The sequence below is a fragment of the Suillus fuscotomentosus genome (genome assembly GCF_016647785.1).
Source record: "Suillus fuscotomentosus strain FC203 chromosome Unknown F5891scaffold_19, whole genome shotgun sequence".
Lineage (NCBI taxonomy): Eukaryota > Fungi > Basidiomycota > Agaricomycetes > Boletales > Suillaceae > Suillus > Suillus fuscotomentosus.
This window is the reverse complement of record NW_024539531.1, coordinates 482,629-501,637: the sequence shown is the minus strand read 5'-3', so window position 1 is coordinate 501,637 and position 19,009 is coordinate 482,629. Positions and strand designations below refer to the sequence as shown.

Below are 19,009 nucleotides of genomic sequence, written 5' to 3'. Positions count from 1 at the left end.
GGGGAGCTCGAAAGCAATTCCCTCGTGGTGGGCTCCAAATATATAAGGCATGCATTGAGTTCGATGAGGGAATTGCCTGGCTCAAGGGAAAGGACTGTCTTAAGATCTGGCACGAGCTCATAGTGGGGAAATCAACCAACATTCAAAATGAGTCTACAAGGCCGTATTTTATCTATGAGAGAGTAAGGGTCCTTGGTTATTACGAAAGTGAAGGTTTAGTGAGACAGAGAGTGGTGGCACTGAGCCTGACAGGGTAGGAGTAACGGAAATGAGTGAGAGTATGTTAGTTTTGAATAAAAGATGGTAATATGCAGCTCGCCGTGCACAGGAATGACGCGAACCATTGGGCACTTGACTGTTTTTGGAGCAAAGGAATGAAACTAAAAGAGAATGACAAGAAAGAGTTTGGTGATAAGTCCAGGGTATAGTATGAATGAGGGTGAAAGACCAAGCTGGTCGTTGAGAATAACGAGATAGTGAAGGTAAGAACAGAGAATGTGTCTGTGTGACTCGGACGCGAAGCGTAACACTTCTTTGTGTCAGTGAGTTACACAGATGTCAGGACATAAGTCCTTAAGTTTTATTATGAAGCGGTAGTCGGGGTGTAGAGGATATGGAATCCTTACATTCCAGAAAAGAAGGTTCATGAACTGCTGCCCGCCAGGAACTGACAATTCATCTGGTGGAACACCTGTACGTTGATGAGATGGGCCAGCCAAGCAAGTGGTGGATGGCATTCCAGAAAAGAAGGTTCGTGAACTGCTACCCGCCAGGAACTGACAACTTGTTTGGTAGAACGCCTGTACGCTGATGGGACGGCCAAGCCAAGCAAGTGATGGATGGCATTCCAGAAAAAAAGGTTCATAAATCATAAGGGGTAGGTAATGGTATCTAATCATTGTATCGCTTTTGTTCTCCCTTCTCCTTCTCCGGCTTTTCCTCCTACATCCCTAGATGTGCTCTAAACCCAGAAGATGTTCCATCTCATCCAACTCCCGCCATAACCTGAGCAGCGCTTCGCGCCTATCCTCTACCATCAATGCTAGGAGGCATTTGTCACAACGCGACATTTGGATGGGGGGATGGACGGGACATGGCGCGTGCGGATGGGCTTGCGTGTGTTCCATATCGTCTTGTACAATTTCCTGTGCGTAGTCCCATAGCACCTAGAAACATCATAATTTACTAACGGGGATGGGCAGCAATGGACTTACTATTGCGGATGGTGTTACTGTGAATGTTTCTTGACTGGGTTGGTCCCATACATTTCCAGCGTGCTTGATGTTCCCATCATGATCCTCCAGATCTTGCTCCATGTTCCCAGTGTGCTCCACTATACCTCCAGCGTGCTCCTCTATACCTCCAGTGTGCTCCTCCATACCTCCTCCCTGATCCTGCATGCCGTTTCCAGCTTGTTCCTCCCCATGAAAAGTCTATTGTAGAATTAGTGTATTCACTCAGGCAGTAGTCTATCTTACATGGTAGTTTTCATTAATATCAACTTCCTGCAGACGATGCATCAGTCCCCGCGTGTCATCAGGCTACTGACAACTTACATCATTTGCGTTAAGCTCAGCCATCATTGTTGATTGAAGTAGAATTAACGTCTGAAGATGAACGTGTTCGATAATTAACGCGTTCAGTTTTGATGAACAGGTCTCCGAAGTCACATGTCACATATATTCAAACATAAACTATTTATGAATGCGCGACTAATACCTGATGAATGCCCAGCGAGCACCCAATGAATGCCCATTATATTCTCCTGCTGCTTAAACTTTGCATTTTCTCAATCTCATTTAAGCGTAGGGGAAATTCAAAATTTCCCGGAGTAAACGCCCGTTATTACATAATATTTTACGGAACATTTTTCTGCACCTCGAAATTTCGAATTTATCTTCCCACGAAATAGGATTGTAGAAGTTTATATTTTTCGGAAGGAAAAAATTTCGAGTATAAAATACACGTCAAATTGGTGTCGAAATAGGTTATTTGCTTTGTTATTTTTTCCGTCAGTCGAAATTTGCCATTATCCCAGTGATACAATTCAAAGTACGAATGCCTAACTTGACATTCTCATTTCAATTAAAATCTTACCCTAAGCAAAACTCAGAAACCGCCGGTGTGTCATAACACAGGATCGATGCTCAATTGCAAGAGAACGATTAGTGCCCTGGATCCGAAGTAGAACCAGCTCCAGTGACAAGCTTAAGGTGGGAAATCCAAGTTTGCAACCATCGAAACACCGCCATTTCATCATCTTAGCCGCTATGACACAGCTGCGAAGTGTTCGGAACGTTCCAACTTTAAGGGTCCTAACATTGTTATTTCCAAATACATCAGTCGGTTGTCACTTCGCTCTCCCGACGCGCCCCATACGTCACAGTACGGCTGAAGTTACAGGCAAAGTAGAGACGACACATACCAGAATTGGTATAAAACCGTCGAGGATCTCGCCTCGGGTGCATGAGCTAGTCAACCATGCCTTGGCGTGCGGAATGAACTCTTCTGCGTCACTCCTGGGGGGCGATCTTAGGGCGCACTATGCAAGCCACAAACATCCTGTGAGTCTCAAACACACCTTGTCCTTGCCGGTGAAGCCATGTCCATGACACTGCGGGAAAAAAATACTGGTCAGCTGCTGAAGGCGCTGCCGGCGGATATGAGGGAGACAATCGAGGAGCACGAGAAAGAGGGAGCAACAGATAGCCCTGAATGATGGGGATCTTCTATGAAAAGGACGTTTGCACGACCCCTGGCTAAAGGTGATGGAGACGTCTTTTGCAGCTGTGTTTCATATGATGTAGGTGATGCCTCGACGTACCTTTTTGATATGTACTAATCATGGTTACCAGGATTGGACCGTCAGAGTCTACCGTTACAGGAACACTGAAGTTACGGCCGTGTCTGGTCACGACGAAGGGCGTAACATCCACGTCAATAATTTCTTCCACAGAATCCAGCATGTCAAGTGGGCGCAATTCTCCCAGCGCTATACGCCATTCTTGGAGGACCAGACGAGATACTTTCAAGTGGTTGCATAGCCTTGAATGTTTAACGTTTAACCCTTGAAATAGGGACATTCAAAGTTGAGGACGCTGAGGTCGCCCATGCCTATGACTCTTTCGTACACAACGCATCCTACCTAAAACGTAGTTTGCACATTACCTGATATTGAACATACACCCAATTCATTCCAACTCACCAATTGCCCCACGTAGCGTGGCATGGAGCGTGAATTGTTGAACTTTGAAACAAGAAAACACTGTGGTGATCATCCTTGCAGACTTATGGCACCTTCACTATGACACTATCCCGACCGGAGAATTCCTTCTGCATGTGAAGAGTTTTATCTTGATACAAGTGCTGTTGCCCTGGTTTGTCCCCGAATCTCTACGGTGGCTCGCGAGATTCGAGGTCTAGTCTGCAATGGAAATCCTACGTGAGCTTTCTCTCGAACTTTTGTCATTTTTTATTCATTTAATCTTTATCTCAGGCGGTGTATATCTTCTAGCTGGCTTTCGACGCTGTCTTTCGCTGCTGCAATGTGCCCATGTACCGATCTGTCCTTCCTTGCGTCAGCTTCTAACCCTCTAGCTGTCTGTAGGTTTTAATAAGGAAGACCGCTCGCTCTCGCTAGAAGGCCGTCAGTCGTGCTCCACACAATCGCCGGGACCCACCCACACAATTCATCCACATCATCAAAAGCCAGGTACCATTGTCCAATTGACTTCTATCCTAGATATGTTTTAATTAGTTGCATTTCATCGCACTGATGGGCCACTGTGGCGACTGCATGCACAGCAGATGAGTGGAGTCGACTTACTACAACTGGACTAGTACATTGGTATATGCAGTGGCGCTATTACTGATGGTAGCTAACAGCAAGTTCCGTGTAATTATGGTCCATCCTCATATATTCGATCTTATTTATATCTTACAGGATCAACCATTCAAGAATACGTCAGGAAGTCGGCCACCACTTTTCAATCCAGATGTATTTAAGTTTCAATAAGGATGCCCCCCCGCTAGAAGCTCGTCAGTTGTGCTCCACATAATCGCTAGCACCCACTCACAATAATCAGCCTCCATATCGTCAGAATTGTTCTCTGCAGCACTGACAACTAGGATCTGTGCGAAGGCAACTGACAGGAGCATAACATAGAAACTGAGTTTGTTGATGTTAAGTACGGTCATGTTAATGATATCCTTCGCTGAGGTGTGGTGTTTAGAATGCGTTGTTGTAAAGTGAGATCGGGAGTTACAACCTTTAAATACCAACTCTCTCGAGTGCATATAAGGAAGCATCACAAACTGCTATCGCACTCGAACGCTACTATCCAATTAACTCTAGTCTCAGCTAAAAATATTTCTAGATATGATTGGTTGCATCTTGCATCTTGCCTCGTAAACATGGAATTCGGCGCCCCTACTGCGCGCACAGGAGTCTGAGGTCTGATGCATGAATACATTGGTATGTGCACCGCCTGATGGTAGCCCATATCAAGCTCCATACACTGGTAATGGTCGATTTGATTACGACGCTCCAGCTGATCTCCGCAGAGCGATCAAGACGCCACCATACTAGATGTGTAAATGGCAGGCATTGCTCGCGGCCGTTATTGGCGATAACTCGACTCACTGGGTCCTATTGGCTGGTCTGCAAATACTATGAGCACCATGATCGTTATATGAGAACCGCACTGGGGCATACCTCGGCCCACTTTGGAGTATTTTTTAGAGACACGATAACCTATATTTGAGAATGCGCAATATTTTGACATGGCCCATAGAGGCAGACACCCTTCATACGACTATACCTAGGACCACTACTTTCTCAAGTGCACTGCAGTGAGGTCTTTGGCAGACTCACTGGTCATGCCCGGCGTTTGTTGATGTGTTTGGAACATATCTTTAATTCGCTCACGACATCCAAATCATCGCCTATCATCCACAGCACAGATTTGCGGACATCTCGCGCGATCGCAGCCATTCTCGAAGTGAGTACATTTGATGTTTCAGTCCTTCCAACATCTCGTTACCTACTCAGTCCGAATTCGAGCGCTATACTATCCTTGCGCAGGGTGCAGAGGACCCAAATGCCATAAATGCACCTCTTACCATGGTGGCAGGTATATTTTCATTGCTTTCGAGTGGACGCATTAACCCACGTCTACGAATAATCATTTTTATGGATTTCCGATGATTTCACGCATCATGCGCGACGTTCTTGCCGTTTCAAATGCCGTCTCTCCCGTCGACCGACTCTTTTCGAAGTTGCGGCACGTATGTACTGATCCGTGGTTTTTCCTTGCGGCAGCAACTGTGACACAGTTTATGTACACGAAACCATGGATCCGGTAAGGCCTCTTGAAATTCAACAAGTAGACACCCGAATCTGTCGCTGTCTATGAACGTTTGAACAGTTCAAACCGTTTTAGTTACATAGCCTACCTGCTGTTTGTATTTATTTACTTGAAAATCGTAGAACCGCCCAAGCCAGATGAATCTATGATCTAGACTCTTAACCAGTCTGAATATGCGTCAATTTGATATGGTGAGAATTTATTGACGTCCACTTGTGCATTCGTGGTAGCATACGCCAGGCAGTCTGGTCACGAGCCTATCTATGATCAACATCAGGGAAAACTCCGGGTTTTGCCAGGCGCCCATGCAACTGATGAAAGCACTCACAATCGTCACAATCGCCTACGAGCGGTTGCCCTTTATCCGCACATATCAGTCTTCTGTTTCAGTATGGCGACTGACTCGTTTCCCCAACGCTTACCTACGCCTACATCGGCTTGGTGTCACTGATCCTTCCAATGTCTCCTCATCCGAGGTAGCCATCGAGTGGCTCAATGCTTTCTCAGCTGCAATAACTCAAAGTGATACCGCAGCTGTTGTCGACCTGTTTCTCGAGGACGGCTTCTGGAAGGACGTGATCGCACTGACGTGGGATTTCAGGACATTCGAAGGACGGAAGGACATCAAGAAACTCTTGGATGCTCGTCTCGTTTCTACGGGTCTTAACGAACTGCGTCTTCTACAGGAGCCCTTGAATGAACCTGTTCTGCAAAAGGTTTATCACGATTTAGTCTGGTTGCGGTTTTGCTTTGGTTTTACCACCAAGCATGGCAAGGGTACTGCAGTCGTTTATCTCGTTCCCCTTCCAGATTCAAAGTGGAAGGCCTACACTCTGTTGACCTGTCTTAATTCGTTGTCCGATTTCCCTCAAAAGGTGTGCAATCACATTCCTTCGAGAGCACTTCGTACTTACTGACTCTGCGGAAGCTCGGTCCCCTCAGAAACTGGGAGACTGATCATGGCAGTTGGGAAGAGAAGCGGCGTCAAGAGACTGAGTTCTCAAACAATGACCCAACGGTGATTGTCATCGGCGCGGGGCACAGTGGTCTAGAGACCGCGGCAGCCTTAAAGTACATTGGTGTACCCACGCTTGTCATTGATAAGAAGCCCAGGGTTGGGGATAGCGTTCGTCCCATCACAATTTTGATATTCAAATATAGCTAAAGGCTCGAGGGCGGTTTCATAGTGGAGAGATCGTTACAAGGCTCTTTGTTTGCACACTACGATCTGTTCGTGCCTTTTCTTCTACGGAAAGGGATTGACTAACAAACTTACAGGGCACAGCCAAACGCCTTACCTGAAGTGAGTGGCTTGTCAGACCTCTCGATTCTTTTGTAATCTAGTTTACAGCTTTCCACCGACATGGCCAGTCTACACCCCAGCCGCAAAAGTACAACATTACCCACATGATGAAAATTCACTGATTCCAGCTATTGCAGCTGGCAGACTGGTTGGAAGCATATGCGAGCTTCCTTGAGCTCGACGTTTGGACGGCCTCGACGATCACCAAGACATCCTGGAACGATAGCACGAAAACCTGGTCCGTCGAAGTCGATCGCGGCGGTAGAGGTACTAGGGTTCTGACCGTTAAGCATCTCGTTTTTGCCACTGGATCTGGCGGTCGCCCGAAAGTTCCCGACATCCCTGGGAAGGTATGCAACGCTCGAAACTGATCGAAACGTGATTCATGGACGCAGGCAAGCTTCAAAGGGATCTGCCGTGCACTCGTCAGAGTTCAAATCCGCGGCTGATCATATCGGTAAAAAGGCAATCGTAGGTCGGCTGTTGCAATTCTGGTCGGTCGGTCATACCTTTCGTATCGAACGGGATCTAAATATTTCATCAGCACATGACATTGCCCAAGATTTCTGTAGTCACGGTGTCGACATCACAATGTGCGTTCTTTGATTCAAGTTATGTCATTTTCATATCTCACGGAATACTAGGTATCAACGATCGTCGACATTAGTGATCTCACAGGAGTCAGTGGCAGCAATGCTAGGCGGTAATTGTTCCCGTGGTTGTCGCTAGCTTGGCTTGACTTTCCTTACCCAGTTGTCTATAATGAGGACGTCCCCACTGAGCTGGCTGATACTTACAATACCTCGCTGCCTTGGGCAGTTGTTAGGCGGCTGCATCAACGTATGGTTCCTATAGTCGCTGAGACCACAGACAAGTATGTCGGACTGATTCGAAGCTCACTTCCAGATGCATTAATCACAATCGCAGGGCGATTCTAGATGGATTGGCTAAGGTTGGTTTTAAGACCAATCTTGGCATACATGGAGCAGGTCTTATTTCCCTTTACCTGGAGCGTGGTGGTGGCTACTACGTCGGTGGGTGTATCTCTGATGCACAATGAAGATATCTCTCAACAGCTTCCAGACACCGGAGCAAGTAAATCTATTATCGACGGGAATATCAAAATCAAGAACGGTTCTGCAATCGAGTCCTTCACGGAAACTGGCCTTCGATTTGCTGATGGCGCCGAGCTACAGGCAGATATAATAGTATTTGCTACGGGGTATGGTAATATTTTACTTTTACGAGCAGGACTCATAATTGCTTACAGTTACTGGCGATCCCCGTGACTTCATGCGCGAGGTCTGTGGAGATGAAGTCGCGTCAAAAATCACCAGGGTCTGGGGTCTAGACGAAGAAGGGCAATCTGCGGGAGTGTGGAGGTACTGCGGGCATGATGGTCTGTGGTTTGCAAATGGTATTTTGTGTCGTTTTTGCTATGGGCGCGTCAGTTTCATTTCAGTGAACAGGTGATTTTGCTCTATTGCGCTTCCACAGCCTCCATTTGGCCATGCGTGAGTTCCTTCCTTGTGGTAATAGAGCGTTGCTGATGAACGAAAATGTAGAAATCAAAGCAATAGAAGAAGGTATTTTGAATAAGGCAGATATAGTTATTTGATGATGTTTCGAAGACCTGCTCATGATCATCGATCAGGGCTGGAAAACCTGTAAAGTGTACGAGTACTTATTGTGTGAATTAAAGGTTGTATGTACAACGAATTCAAGGGAATTTTCACTGTAGCCCTCATACTTAGAAGGAACTATAGTACTGAGTCGGATAATCTGCTCCTTTAAGTCCTGTGGGTTGCATGTGGCGTTGCCACATGATGCATGATAATTTTGATGATGCTGATGCTGATCGCAGCAACTCCAACGCCCACAATGTTGGGCACCTAGGAAATCACCGACGGATAACAGAAAATGCAACGAACTGCTTTTCCACCCCACCCATGTGGCAACCAGGCTTTGTGGCATCATGATCTACTGGCATCTCCGTCATCCTGCCGGTGAAAGATGTACCGTAAGGTGAGGTTTTTTCATCCTTCACCTAAGGTAGGATAACGCCTTGAGATCCTTCCCTGAACCCGTGGAAGGTGCAAATCACTGGACATTCCTTCTCATGCATTCAGTGTTAGATTTTACAAGATTTGACTATTCAAGCATATGTCAAGAAATCAGCCACCACTTGAAAGTATCTCGCCTGGTCCTCCTCCTCCAAAAATGGCATGTGACGCTGCGAAAACTGCGCCCACTTCACATGCGGGATTCTCTGGAAGAAAGGACTGATGCAGACGTCCTGCGCTTCGTCCATCACACCGTTGGTGAGCAGAGTAGGAGTCGTGATTGTGTGAATCTGATCCAGACACGACCATGACTTCAGCGTTCCCGTAATCGTGAACTCTGACTGGTCCATTCCTGGAATCCATGATCAGTACATATCAGAGAGGTCCTTCAAGATATCACCTACATCGTGTGATACACGGTGGGATGTTGCATCATGGCCGCAAAGGACGTCTCCATCACCTTTGGCCAGGGGCTCTTGCAAACGTGCTTTTCAAAGAAGATCCCTACCATTTTTTCATATTCAGGACTATCCGTTGTCCCCTCTTTTTCGTGTCTCTCAATCGTCTCCCTCACATCCGCTGGCAGCGCTTGCAGCAGCTGGCGGGTGCTCTGTTCCCACAGTGCCATGGACGGCGTTCCGCTGGTGATGACGAGGTGTTTGAGACCCACAGGATGTCTGTGGCTGGCATAGTGCGCCCCTAGCATCCCTCCCCATGAGTGACCTACAAGAGCGAAGCCATTCTGGACACCAAGGTGGGCAACAAGGTTGTCCAGCTCATCCATGAAGAGATCGACAGTCCAAAACTCTTTTGGCTTGTCCGCCACACCTTCAAAAAAGGACTTTCCGATGCCGATCTGGTCATAAAAGACGACAGGGATGTTACATTTGTTGTGAATTTCAGCGAGAGGTGTCATGTAGTCATGCGAGACGCCGGGGCCGCCGTGCAGCACGATGAGAGGGTGGGCACCCGAAGTGAGATCGCCGACGATTTTGTACCAAGTCTGGTACGTGTCGTCTCCGACTTTGAAATCTACCTTGCCCGTAACTTCAGCCATTGGAAGTTGTTCGTATGGGGCTTGTTTCGAGAGCGAGCTAGCAACGAGCAGGACGCAACCCTTTATGTATACATGAAGGATGTTCCAACGTTCAAACTGGCCTATGTCGGTTGTTTGTCCATCGCCCGAAATGAAACGGCGGTGTTTAGGAGGGTGATCATCGTATCAGTTGTGCTAGTGCTGTACATGATTCCTCGCGTATTGGTCTTAACACGTGAACCAATCAAATCGTCCATCATTTCGCGGTGATTTAAGTAGTTCCCGCTTCCTTCTCTTCCCAATCATTAGGTTTGGACTTGTTTCCATGATGGTCCATCGATTGCATTGATGTGACTGACAAATATTGTTGCTAGGCATCCGAGTCAGCATCACGATCACAAGAAGGCATGTGGCTGCCACCCAAAGTCAATACTGCGCGAGATTACACTGACTGTTACAAGGTATACGTACACTCAGTACAGCATGTGCACACCAGCTGCCGTTGGATGTCAAATAGGCTTATCTTGCAAGATGGATTCTATGGCATGGAGTCAGGCCTTCAGGGCCGCCGAGCGCCGTTACGATACAGGTATACTACTACGGTATGTATTGTCAGCAAGTACAGTCTTAGTCGCCAATAACTCGACTGCGACGGCCTCGAGTAGCACCTGCAATATTTTGGACCCACAAGATGCTGATAGCAACGAGCAAGCCACTTCCACACATCTCCAATAGCACCTCGAGTCTCTTGATCACCTTTTGATAAGAGATTGCTTGAAGGATTCTAGTCGATTGAGGTAATGAGCCGTAAACATATGAATGACATACCCGCTGATGCAAGTCCATCACGTCCACGACAGACATCCGAACCCCTGAGTCCAACTTAGTCCTCCTTCGGATAATCGCCAATATCGCTCGACACGTAATGCATTGTTGATCATCAAAGTCCAGAAATCCTGCTGATGAGTTAGATTAGCACTGCCATTGGCCAGGGCTAGAAGTTGGCCCAAGATCATTCCGATATGCTGGGTGGATCTCGTGGCAGTAACGGCGCGCCCATCGTAGGTCGCGTTGAACTGCATTCGGGATGCACCATGTGGTCTTCTGATGAACTTCATTCATCCTGGATCTGAAAGTTAAAACACTCAAGCTTCAAGTCCTCTCAACTGTAAGAAGAGCGTGTTAAGACAGCTCGAGCGCTTGTGAGCTCCAAAGTTTTGAAACACCTCAAGTTATCTAATAACTCAGTAAGTGCCGGCTAATCGGATCACTCGGTGCTCTTCAAATCACCCTTGCTATCATGACCAATTCAAGTCCAAGTCATTCTCCCCGTCATGTTCTTTTCCTCACGCTCCAGGTCATACAGGCCATTGAGTCTGACACCACAAGAAATCATTGACTCTGAGAGTGATGACGACCACAAAGCAAAGTTGCGTGAAACTTCACGAACTGTGCTCCATTGGCCTCTTGTCATCGTAATCTTCTGCACGTTCCTCAACCTGTTACTGATATCTACCCCTGCCTTTCTCCAAGACTCTTCGGTATCTTCAGACAAACTTATTACTCGAAAGAATGTCCACCTTCTCCGTCGTCCTTCTCAATATATGCGGTTCGATGAGATCGCACGGACGTCGCCTCCTATTTCGAGAGAGTTCACAAGTTTCCCCATGTCTGTCAGCTTGGTGGATCATTCTGCACCAAGTCATGTTTTCAATGACTATCTTGCCATGCGCACGACCCGTGCCGGCACAATCTCGCCTGATGACCGCAAAGTTCACGTTACACAATCTGTCAGTTTACCTTCCTTTTTTCTGTGTTCTATAGACTCATGGAATCAAAGGTTTCAACAATATTTCAATTCAGGGCGATTGACTGGGGCATGGAACATTGCGAATTGCATGTCGTCATTCCGCCTATGGACCGACCAACAACGCTTGCTTTATATCGCCTCAATGCCACTGTACCAGTTGATATTTCAACGTTATCATTTAACGTACGACCGCCACGGGTCGCGAAACTTGATAACATTGTGCTAGGGCAAGACAGCTCGAACTGGTATAGAAAACTTTCTTGTGTAACGGACGACGTCCTTGTTTTCGAGTTGGGATGTTCGGAGGATGAGTCAAGCGGTAGCTGCGATATAGAATGGTGGCAGGCTCACAAGGACACTGCACCAGGTCAGTGCTCTACCACTCTGTGAAATCCGCTGACGCATAATTGAACATTTAGCTGTCTACATGATCCAGCGTTCCACTGTGTAACTTGATTTTCCTCGAATTTTTGTCATAGAGACGGAACATTTGGTTTATCTAACTGGTTTCAATACAATCCTGTGTCATCCTACTTGCCGTCAGCCATCTTACTCGTGTACTCGCGAATGCGGATAAGTCCCACTCGGGTGTGTGCAGTATCAACACGTCGTCACGGCACATTCCGGCAGGTGAATACATGATCCATCGACTATCACGTACGAATAGATTCTAGATTTAAATGATTCCATCATCTATGTGAGCATCATTTTCTGATGCCCAAGCAGAACAGACTGAACGGTACAGAACGCTTTGCGGAGATTAGTATTTTCCCCGGTGGAAGCAGAGAGAGAAATGATGTTACTTCTGTCATATCTCCCCGGGCAATATATTCGCATAGTTTGAACCCTAAAAGCTGGAACACCGTAACCATTACAGGAAACTTGCTGTGGGCTACTAGTACCGCTCAATACTTGATGCGTACTAGTACAAGTCGACTCCAGTCATCTGCTGCGTGTGCAATCGAAGCGCCGAATTCCATCAAAGCATGAGTTCACGAGGTCAAAAGAACCACAGCTAAGATTTTTTTCTGATTCAAACTAGCGCACTCCAATTTGACGATCAAGTTAGTTGAATAATGCTCGAGCGTGATGGCTGTTGGTCATGCTCACGAACTGGTATTTAAAGGACGCAACTCCCAATCTCATCTTAAGACGACACATCTTAAACACCATACCTCAGCGAAGAATATCTTCAACATGACCGTGCTTAACATCAGCAAACTCAGTTTCTATGTTCTACTTTTGTCGGTTGCCTTCGCACAGATCTTAGCGGTCAGTGCTGCAGAGAACAACCTGGAGTCTGATAATGCGGATGATATGATTGATGGTGAGTAAGTCCTGGCGAATATGTGGAGCACGACTGATAACTTGGAGCTTGTAGAGGCGGGATTTTGAAACCTAAATCCAGCTGAAAGGTTGAAAGTTAACGCAAAGCATGTATTAGTACATGGGCACATTGCAGGTGACATTGGGGGTAGAAGATGTGCTCGCGCGTACGGGATTGTTTGTGTATTACTGAATGCATCACGTGCCCCCGATACTCTATTCAACTGTCCACTCGGAGCCTAAACATCAACACTTCAAAACAAAATTTATCGGCAATCTCCTTATCTCGTAGAGCAACTAGGTCACCAATCTGGAACATGTTTTCAACTATTTTTGGGCAACTTCAACGTAAAACAAGCTTTGAATGTCCATAATGACACACATGGGTCCAACTGTTGTGGCTAGTACCAGTGGCAGGCTGCAGCACACCATCGCGATTCGCAAGTACCTCTCACCCTCTGTCAATATCAAGTTTCATCGATTCATCTCAAGCAGCCATTGTTACGAGTCTTCACGAGAGTGTGCATTCTAACCTCAATAAATATGACTTGGAGATTCATCTACATGGTCGCAAGCGTCTAGCTATTTGTTAGTAGTCAGTACCGAGTTTTGGTGTTGATTGACTCCGCTGTTTAATTATGAACGTTGCAGCTAGCCGCTCTGCTCGACTCGGACTACATCTCAAGATATGGCCACATCATTTGTCGTCTCTATCAAGTGAAAGTAAATATTCATTCCCTGACTTTTCTTCGCTCTGGCGTTTCAGATGTCCCATCCAACAATTTCTCACGCCCATGTCATCCTTGGCAAACTTTTTACAAGCCCACATACACGAACTCTCGTCCAATTTGTGCAGATACATTTCGTTTGGCCTATGTAAGTACAATTGTATGCATACTCCAGTACGCACTGTATACTTATGGAGTGCAGTCTGTACTACAGGTATCCATTCAAACCTCCTACACATCCGAAGTTATTCCATGTAGCTTATCCACCTCCTCATAAACTTTTGTCCAGTCACGACAAACAGTCTCATATCCCCTGACGGCAGACCCCAGGTTATTTACGACCGGCTCAATTTTGATATTGGGGTGGCACAAAATTGATTGGCGAAGATAATTCATGCAGTGACGAGTAACTGACGACGGGGGGCGCATTTCTGCGTAGTTGTCACGGATGATTCCCAGGCACTTGAGCTGGTGAAAGAGCGTCACCGTGTAAATGCGACTTTCACCCGTCTCCGCATCTTTGATGGGAACGGTATGTCCTCCCCGTGGAACGAGTTTCGCAAACTCTTCTCCACCCTCATCCGTATCGGCACGGTAGTGTGCCGTTTGGTCTATTCGCATCCATACTGGTTCCCCGAAATCTATCTGAAGGGATAGATCTGATGCGTGGAATCGTCAGTCAAGCCTTTAGGACACGCTCGAAACCTTTGTAGTACCATGGCTGAGAGCAATTCCTTTGAAAAAACTGCTGTCGGACAACCGGGGCCTTCGTGCAATAAGATTGGCAAGGCCGATGCCTACGACCGTGGCGAGTATCGCTTTAAGAGCAAGGAAAAGTCGTCTCATTACTATGTGCAGGGAATCGCAGTAACTTTTGGCGCTTAAGATTCAATTACAGGTAAAGTACTGGTAGCCCCGTGGCAGTACGCTAGTTACGGTGTGATTCTCTGATCGATCCGTCAGAGTCACCGTATCGTAATGCGGAATACGGTCAGTATCCACCTGTACGATTGATGCCATGACAAGGTACAGGGACTCATCATCGTGGGGTCGCTTCGGATACAGGTCACTGCGTGGCTCGGAGAAGCATTTAGGTGCCGTAGAGTTATGGAAGGCAAAGGTTAGCGTAATGGGGACTTCCGGTGAGGCAGTCCATCAATTACTAATGACTTACATGAGGATATTAGTTTGGGCGCATCAACTGCATGATGATTCGGACACCGGCCGTTATGGCAGGACACTGATACGTTATCTTCTATATACGCCGGTCAATATCATGTGCTTCCATTGAACAACTACGCCAATGCAAGATTTCGTCATTTTCAAACTAATCGTGGAGTGCAAACAATATTTTCAATCCTGAGGCCGGTCCATCGTCAAAGTATACTAAATAAATGTTTGTTTAACATGTACTCTGACCCGTAGCATTCTACAACTGTTATTTCAGTAGGTATCCAAGCGACCTTGCTCACGCAACTGCTTCCACTGAATCGTGGTCATTACCCTTGTAGGTTGCATGCGCTTCAATGCCAGAGGAACCAGTGAACGTTTTGGAGCCATCCCGCACATTGTACCCGAAATCACCCATACGGATTGCTTGCACTGATGCCTTCGAGGTCATGACCCTGGACATGGTGTCCTGAGACCAACCCTTTCCTTGCGCGACCCGGAAAACTATGAGCAACATTGCAACTACCTGTGACATGTCATAAGCAGCGCGAATGCCTCTCTAATTGCCGGTGCTAACCTGAATCTGAGGCAGCAATTCAATAAATGCTGCAGATATGGGATTGTTTAGAAGGAAGAGTATTAGAAGTGCCAGCGAAAATGTAGAATAAAGAGCGGCAGATTCGACTATCATCGCAGCAATAGACGTGTACTGAGCGCCGAACCTAGAGCCAAGAGCTTTGGTAATTCGATGACGATATGTGAGTAGACGAAGTACGATAGCGATCGTGATGATAATGTTCAGTGCGAGTGAGAGGCTGAGATATGGAACGGTGTAATTGATGTTAGTCGAGGTGAAAAATGGGGAACTGCTGGATAATTGAAGCAGCCACATTATACCCATAGCTAATGGATGCGACAGTGAGCGGCCGATACAATCAAACCGACATTGATAGTAAGCAACTGACCGATGGATCCAGCGAACATCAGACAAGGGAACAACATGATGATCCATATTGGCACAATACACCCTCTGTAAATTACCAGGCAGCGCCAAACCTGAACAGATATATTAGCGATAACATTTTCAACATCAAATACCTCTACTCACCACCAATCCATCTGAAAGAGCCATCATCAGAACACCACAGACGTTTCCAAGCATGTCCACAGGAATGCCGAACATGTTATTCTCAAATGCGTTCGGACCGCCTGGATAATCGCGATATTGAATGAATGCGAGTTGCGTGAAATCAGCCAGCGATGCCATAAATAAGGTGCCGAGGATAAAATCTATGGTGATGTATATGAGTAGAGGCAGACTCTTTTTGTAGTTCGTGCGGGTCATTTGCCGGATCAGGAGGTGGAAGCACATAAAGAACAGCGTAACACCAATGCCATATGCAATGGAGCTGGCCACGGTTCCTTGCAACCAGCCTTTCTCTGCGAGAAACGTTTCAGACGATTCATCTGGTGTCCAACTAGATGACATGATATATCAGATGGCGGACAGAACAACCTGAAGGATCCTCAGGCTTCCGGAGGAGTAAGGAGATATCTGGGGAGAGTGGAAGCGAGTCGCAACCATGATGTGAGCACCTCGTTAAATAATACCATAACGTCACCATTGCAGGTGGATCAATCCGCATAGAATCCTACTACTACAATTGCGGCACCATCGGAAACTGTCAATTGACCGAGCATTTCCTCTTCAGGAAATGACCCATGAGGACACATGTTTCAAGTTTGAACGGTCCACGGAATTGGAAGTCTAGGGAGATCAAAGGGAGATACGACGGTTCCTCCCGGCTGAGCGCTGAGCTCAGAACGCGCATCCGTAAGTTGAATATCAGAATAGACTAGAATTTTGGGAGGAACTTACCTCATAGCACAGCATCGATAACAGCCTCTAGTATCGCATGTCCATTGTCAAGTCTCATGTGGTCAACAGTTAAGGTTCAACGTTCACCTCCGACGTGCCCCATACGTTGATCTTCGAATGGCTGAAGTTACAGGCGTACATTTAAAAGTCGGAGACACACATACCAAACTTGGTACAAAATCGTTGGCGATCTCGCCTCCGGTTATGATCCGTAATATAAGACAGTACTACTAGTAGAGACTGAACGATTGTATAAGCTCGGATTTGCGAGTGTATACATTCAAAACGTCATTGAACCACTCAGTAAAATAATACATAGTTCTGCAGATACATTCAACGAACAGGTTGAAGCGTATGAAGTAGTGTGTCAATTCAGTCCCAATGCGTCCTCCATTGCAACCACTTCTCGTGGTACTCTTCAGATACAGAGATGGCCTTGCTCCAGTCCCTGCATACTAATGTGTCTCCTAATCTGTCCTTCTCGTAATCGACATTCAGAAAGTCTCCCATTTCCAGCGTATGTGCAGAATCACACATGAGAGTCTGCCGAAGATAATTGAGACAGTGATGTGCGTGATGATCATTGGTCAGGGGTCCGTCACGGCTGTAGTCGAGGAGAGCTTCCTGCAATATCCATAAACAGTGAAGCTGATGACCGAAGACCAGCACGAAAAGTCGCTGCTCTGGTCCTAGATGGGTGCGACCAACTATTTTCGGCCAACTTTGGAGGCTCTCCCACTCCAGTTGAGATTCTGTATCAGATGCGTTTAGAGCAAAATGCACACTCTCGTGAAGAGTCATCGCGACGGCTTCATGGGTGAGATCGACGGGAAATTCCCATGGGTAATCGTCACCAGCGTAAGTGTATTCTATAGTTTCTAAAGTGCGGAGGTCAGTCTATCATTTTTCGCTTCAACACGTATGGGAGGTACTCGCGATGTTCTGCCGGTTGGAGTCGGATGTTAGCATGCCACATGGTGGCCAGTATAGTAAGCATTCCGAACATCCAACCAACTGCCAGTTCTACACGAGACATCATGGATACTGATTACCTGAAGATACTAGTAGTAACGATTATTAAGTATTAAGCCCAGTATCCTGCTGATATATGATTAGCACTGCCAACTAATTTGTCATAACCCTAAAATACTTTACCGCGGTCAAGTTAGAGCTCCTCGTGAATCTCGCATATGGACTGGTTGCACAATTATCCGACAGACCCGTCAGTCAAACTTGCCCTTTCATATGATTCAATCAGCGCATGATTGTGCTGAGTCGAGAGACAATTTCTAATACCGCAGAAATTGTTAAGATGCGGTAGGACGTGGAATAGTTACTAGTACGAGATAAGCAGATGAGTTTTGTTTTGAAGTGTTGATGTTTAGCTTGCAGTCGGAGAATGGATTTACCGATAGAAGGAACTAATACTGAGTCGGACAAGTCGCTCCTTCAAGTTCTGTGGGCTCCATGGTGGCGTTGCCACATGATGATTCTAGTGATGCTGATGGCCTGAGAGGCTGATCGCAGCGACACCATCAATGTTGAGCACCTAGGAAATCACCGACGGCCAACGACATGAAATTGAAATGCAACGAACTGCTTTTCCACCTCACCCATGTGGCAACCAGGCTTTGTGGCATCATAATCTACTGCCATCTCCGTCATCCTGAAACATCATGTACCATAAGATTATTTCTCCGATTAGCCTGGATCACGCAGATATTCTTGAGTGGTTCCAATCCAACTTGCGAACTTATCGCTGACTATTTCGGTCGAAGTAGTTCATCATGACAACAACTGCATAAACAGATTTCGCTCAAGTCATGTTGTTAAACCGAAAGTGATGGCATGTCATTAATGTCATTGCTCGGAGGTGCTGTGCACCATCCTTGTGGTGTTGGATCCAAAAACAGTACAAACCTGTAGGTGCCGTCAGATATGAGTCCGGACTAATAGCTAGTACTCTGAAACCTTTACAGCCTCACGATTATTACAGCCATGGTAAGTCCGCATCAGTCGATCGCTGTGCACCGAATTTGAACGCCGACTTCCATCTTATCTTTGACAAAAATTGAAATACTATCCCAAATTTCAAAGCAACGTGCTTCGAATTCACTTGGGTAAACCCTCGCCGAGCTGATGTATAAAAGGGCCCAACTACAATCTCATCTGGCACACAAAAACGCATCGATTTAACCAACAAGTCTTAGCCAACACTATCATTCAATACTACCATGATCCTGCCCAAAATCAGCTTTTACATCTTACTCTTGTCTGTCGCCTTCGCGCAAATCACAGCAGCACCCGTCACCAGTGTGTCGGATTGTG

At 46.5% G+C, this 19,009-nt stretch overlaps 10 protein-coding genes across 10 annotated transcripts; 5 read left to right on the top strand and 5 right to left on the bottom strand.

The window, feature by feature from the left end:
• Positions 1-649: 649 nt before the first annotated feature.
• Positions 650-811, top strand: F5891DRAFT_949750 (uncharacterized protein; the record flags this gene model as incomplete). Its single annotated transcript, XM_041374902.1, has 1 exon — positions 650-811. A coding segment is annotated over one exon (162 nt), but the record flags the coding sequence as incomplete, so codon positions are not given.
• Positions 812-950: 139 nt separating this feature from the next.
• Positions 951-1,583, bottom strand: F5891DRAFT_979115 (uncharacterized protein; the record flags this gene model as incomplete). Its single annotated transcript, XM_041376839.1, has 4 exons — positions 951-1,166; positions 1,215-1,433; positions 1,479-1,505; positions 1,557-1,583. The coding sequence occupies 4 exons, from the start codon at positions 1,581-1,583 to the stop codon at positions 951-953; spliced, it is 489 nt and encodes a 162-aa protein (XP_041227575.1).
• A 427-nt stretch (positions 1,584-2,010) lies between these two features.
• On the top strand, positions 2,011-3,294 carry F5891DRAFT_196272 (uncharacterized protein). The gene is made up of 4 exons (XM_041370871.1): positions 2,011-2,052; positions 2,114-2,564; positions 2,856-3,234; positions 3,287-3,294. Exons 2-3 carry the CDS (start codon positions 2,271-2,273, stop codon positions 3,042-3,044), a joined length of 483 nt encoding a protein of 160 aa, XP_041227574.1. The 5' UTR covers positions 2,011-2,052; positions 2,114-2,270; the 3' UTR covers positions 3,045-3,234; positions 3,287-3,294.
• Positions 3,295-5,184: 1,890 nt separating this feature from the next.
• F5891DRAFT_949910 (uncharacterized protein) lies at positions 5,185-5,364 on the top strand (the record flags this gene model as incomplete). Its single annotated transcript, XM_041374911.1, has 1 exon — positions 5,185-5,364. A coding segment is annotated over one exon (180 nt), but the record flags the coding sequence as incomplete, so codon positions are not given.
• Positions 5,365-5,532: 168 nt separating this feature from the next.
• On the top strand, positions 5,533-8,410 carry F5891DRAFT_1163681 (uncharacterized protein). Its single transcript, XM_041365331.1, has 16 exons — positions 5,533-6,241; positions 6,295-6,492; positions 6,554-6,596; positions 6,645-6,669; positions 6,718-6,757; positions 6,807-7,019; positions 7,065-7,086; positions 7,135-7,167; positions 7,214-7,262; positions 7,314-7,372; positions 7,423-7,543; positions 7,597-7,703; positions 7,753-7,896; positions 7,940-8,086; positions 8,139-8,183; positions 8,235-8,410. The coding sequence occupies exons 1-16, from the start codon at positions 5,630-5,632 to the stop codon at positions 8,285-8,287; spliced, it is 1,911 nt and encodes a 636-aa protein (XP_041227572.1). The 5' UTR covers positions 5,533-5,629; the 3' UTR covers positions 8,288-8,410.
• A 318-nt stretch (positions 8,411-8,728) lies between these two features.
• F5891DRAFT_1144112 (proline-specific peptidase) lies at positions 8,729-9,789 on the bottom strand (the record flags this gene model as incomplete). The annotated part of the gene is made up of 2 exons (XM_041364964.1): positions 8,729-9,073; positions 9,151-9,789. The coding sequence occupies 2 exons, from the start codon at positions 9,787-9,789 to the stop codon at positions 8,825-8,827; spliced, it is 888 nt and encodes a 295-aa protein (XP_041227571.1). The 3' UTR covers positions 8,729-8,824.
• Positions 9,790-11,495: 1,706 nt separating this feature from the next.
• Positions 11,496-11,968, top strand: F5891DRAFT_949711 (uncharacterized protein; the record flags this gene model as incomplete). The annotated part of the gene is made up of 2 exons (XM_041374899.1): positions 11,496-11,558; positions 11,609-11,968. The coding sequence occupies 2 exons, from the start codon at positions 11,496-11,498 to the stop codon at positions 11,966-11,968; spliced, it is 423 nt and encodes a 140-aa protein (XP_041227570.1).
• Positions 11,969-13,409: 1,441 nt separating this feature from the next.
• F5891DRAFT_1026778 (uncharacterized protein) lies at positions 13,410-14,769 on the bottom strand. The gene is made up of 5 exons (XM_041361424.1): positions 14,717-14,769; positions 14,350-14,658; positions 13,835-14,292; positions 13,556-13,780; positions 13,410-13,499 (listed from the first exon to the last, which is right to left on the bottom strand). The coding sequence occupies exons 2-3, from the start codon at positions 14,476-14,478 to the stop codon at positions 13,864-13,866; spliced, it is 558 nt and encodes a 185-aa protein (XP_041227569.1). The 5' UTR covers positions 14,479-14,658; positions 14,717-14,769; the 3' UTR covers positions 13,410-13,499; positions 13,556-13,780; positions 13,835-13,863.
• Positions 14,770-15,100: 331 nt separating this feature from the next.
• F5891DRAFT_1187022 (uncharacterized protein) lies at positions 15,101-16,291 on the bottom strand (the record flags this gene model as incomplete). The annotated part of the gene is made up of 4 exons (XM_041366767.1): positions 15,101-15,328; positions 15,380-15,705; positions 15,768-15,858; positions 15,911-16,291. The coding sequence occupies 4 exons, from the start codon at positions 16,289-16,291 to the stop codon at positions 15,101-15,103; spliced, it is 1,026 nt and encodes a 341-aa protein (XP_041227568.1).
• Positions 16,292-16,971: 680 nt separating this feature from the next.
• On the bottom strand, positions 16,972-17,780 carry F5891DRAFT_1026759 (uncharacterized protein). Its single transcript, XM_041361423.1, has 3 exons — positions 17,618-17,780; positions 17,584-17,586; positions 16,972-17,556 (listed from the first exon to the last, which is right to left on the bottom strand). Exons 1-3 carry the CDS (start codon positions 17,718-17,720, stop codon positions 17,054-17,056), a joined length of 609 nt encoding a protein of 202 aa, XP_041227567.1. The 5' UTR covers positions 17,721-17,780; the 3' UTR covers positions 16,972-17,053.
• Between the last annotated feature and the right edge of the window lie 1,229 nt (positions 17,781-19,009).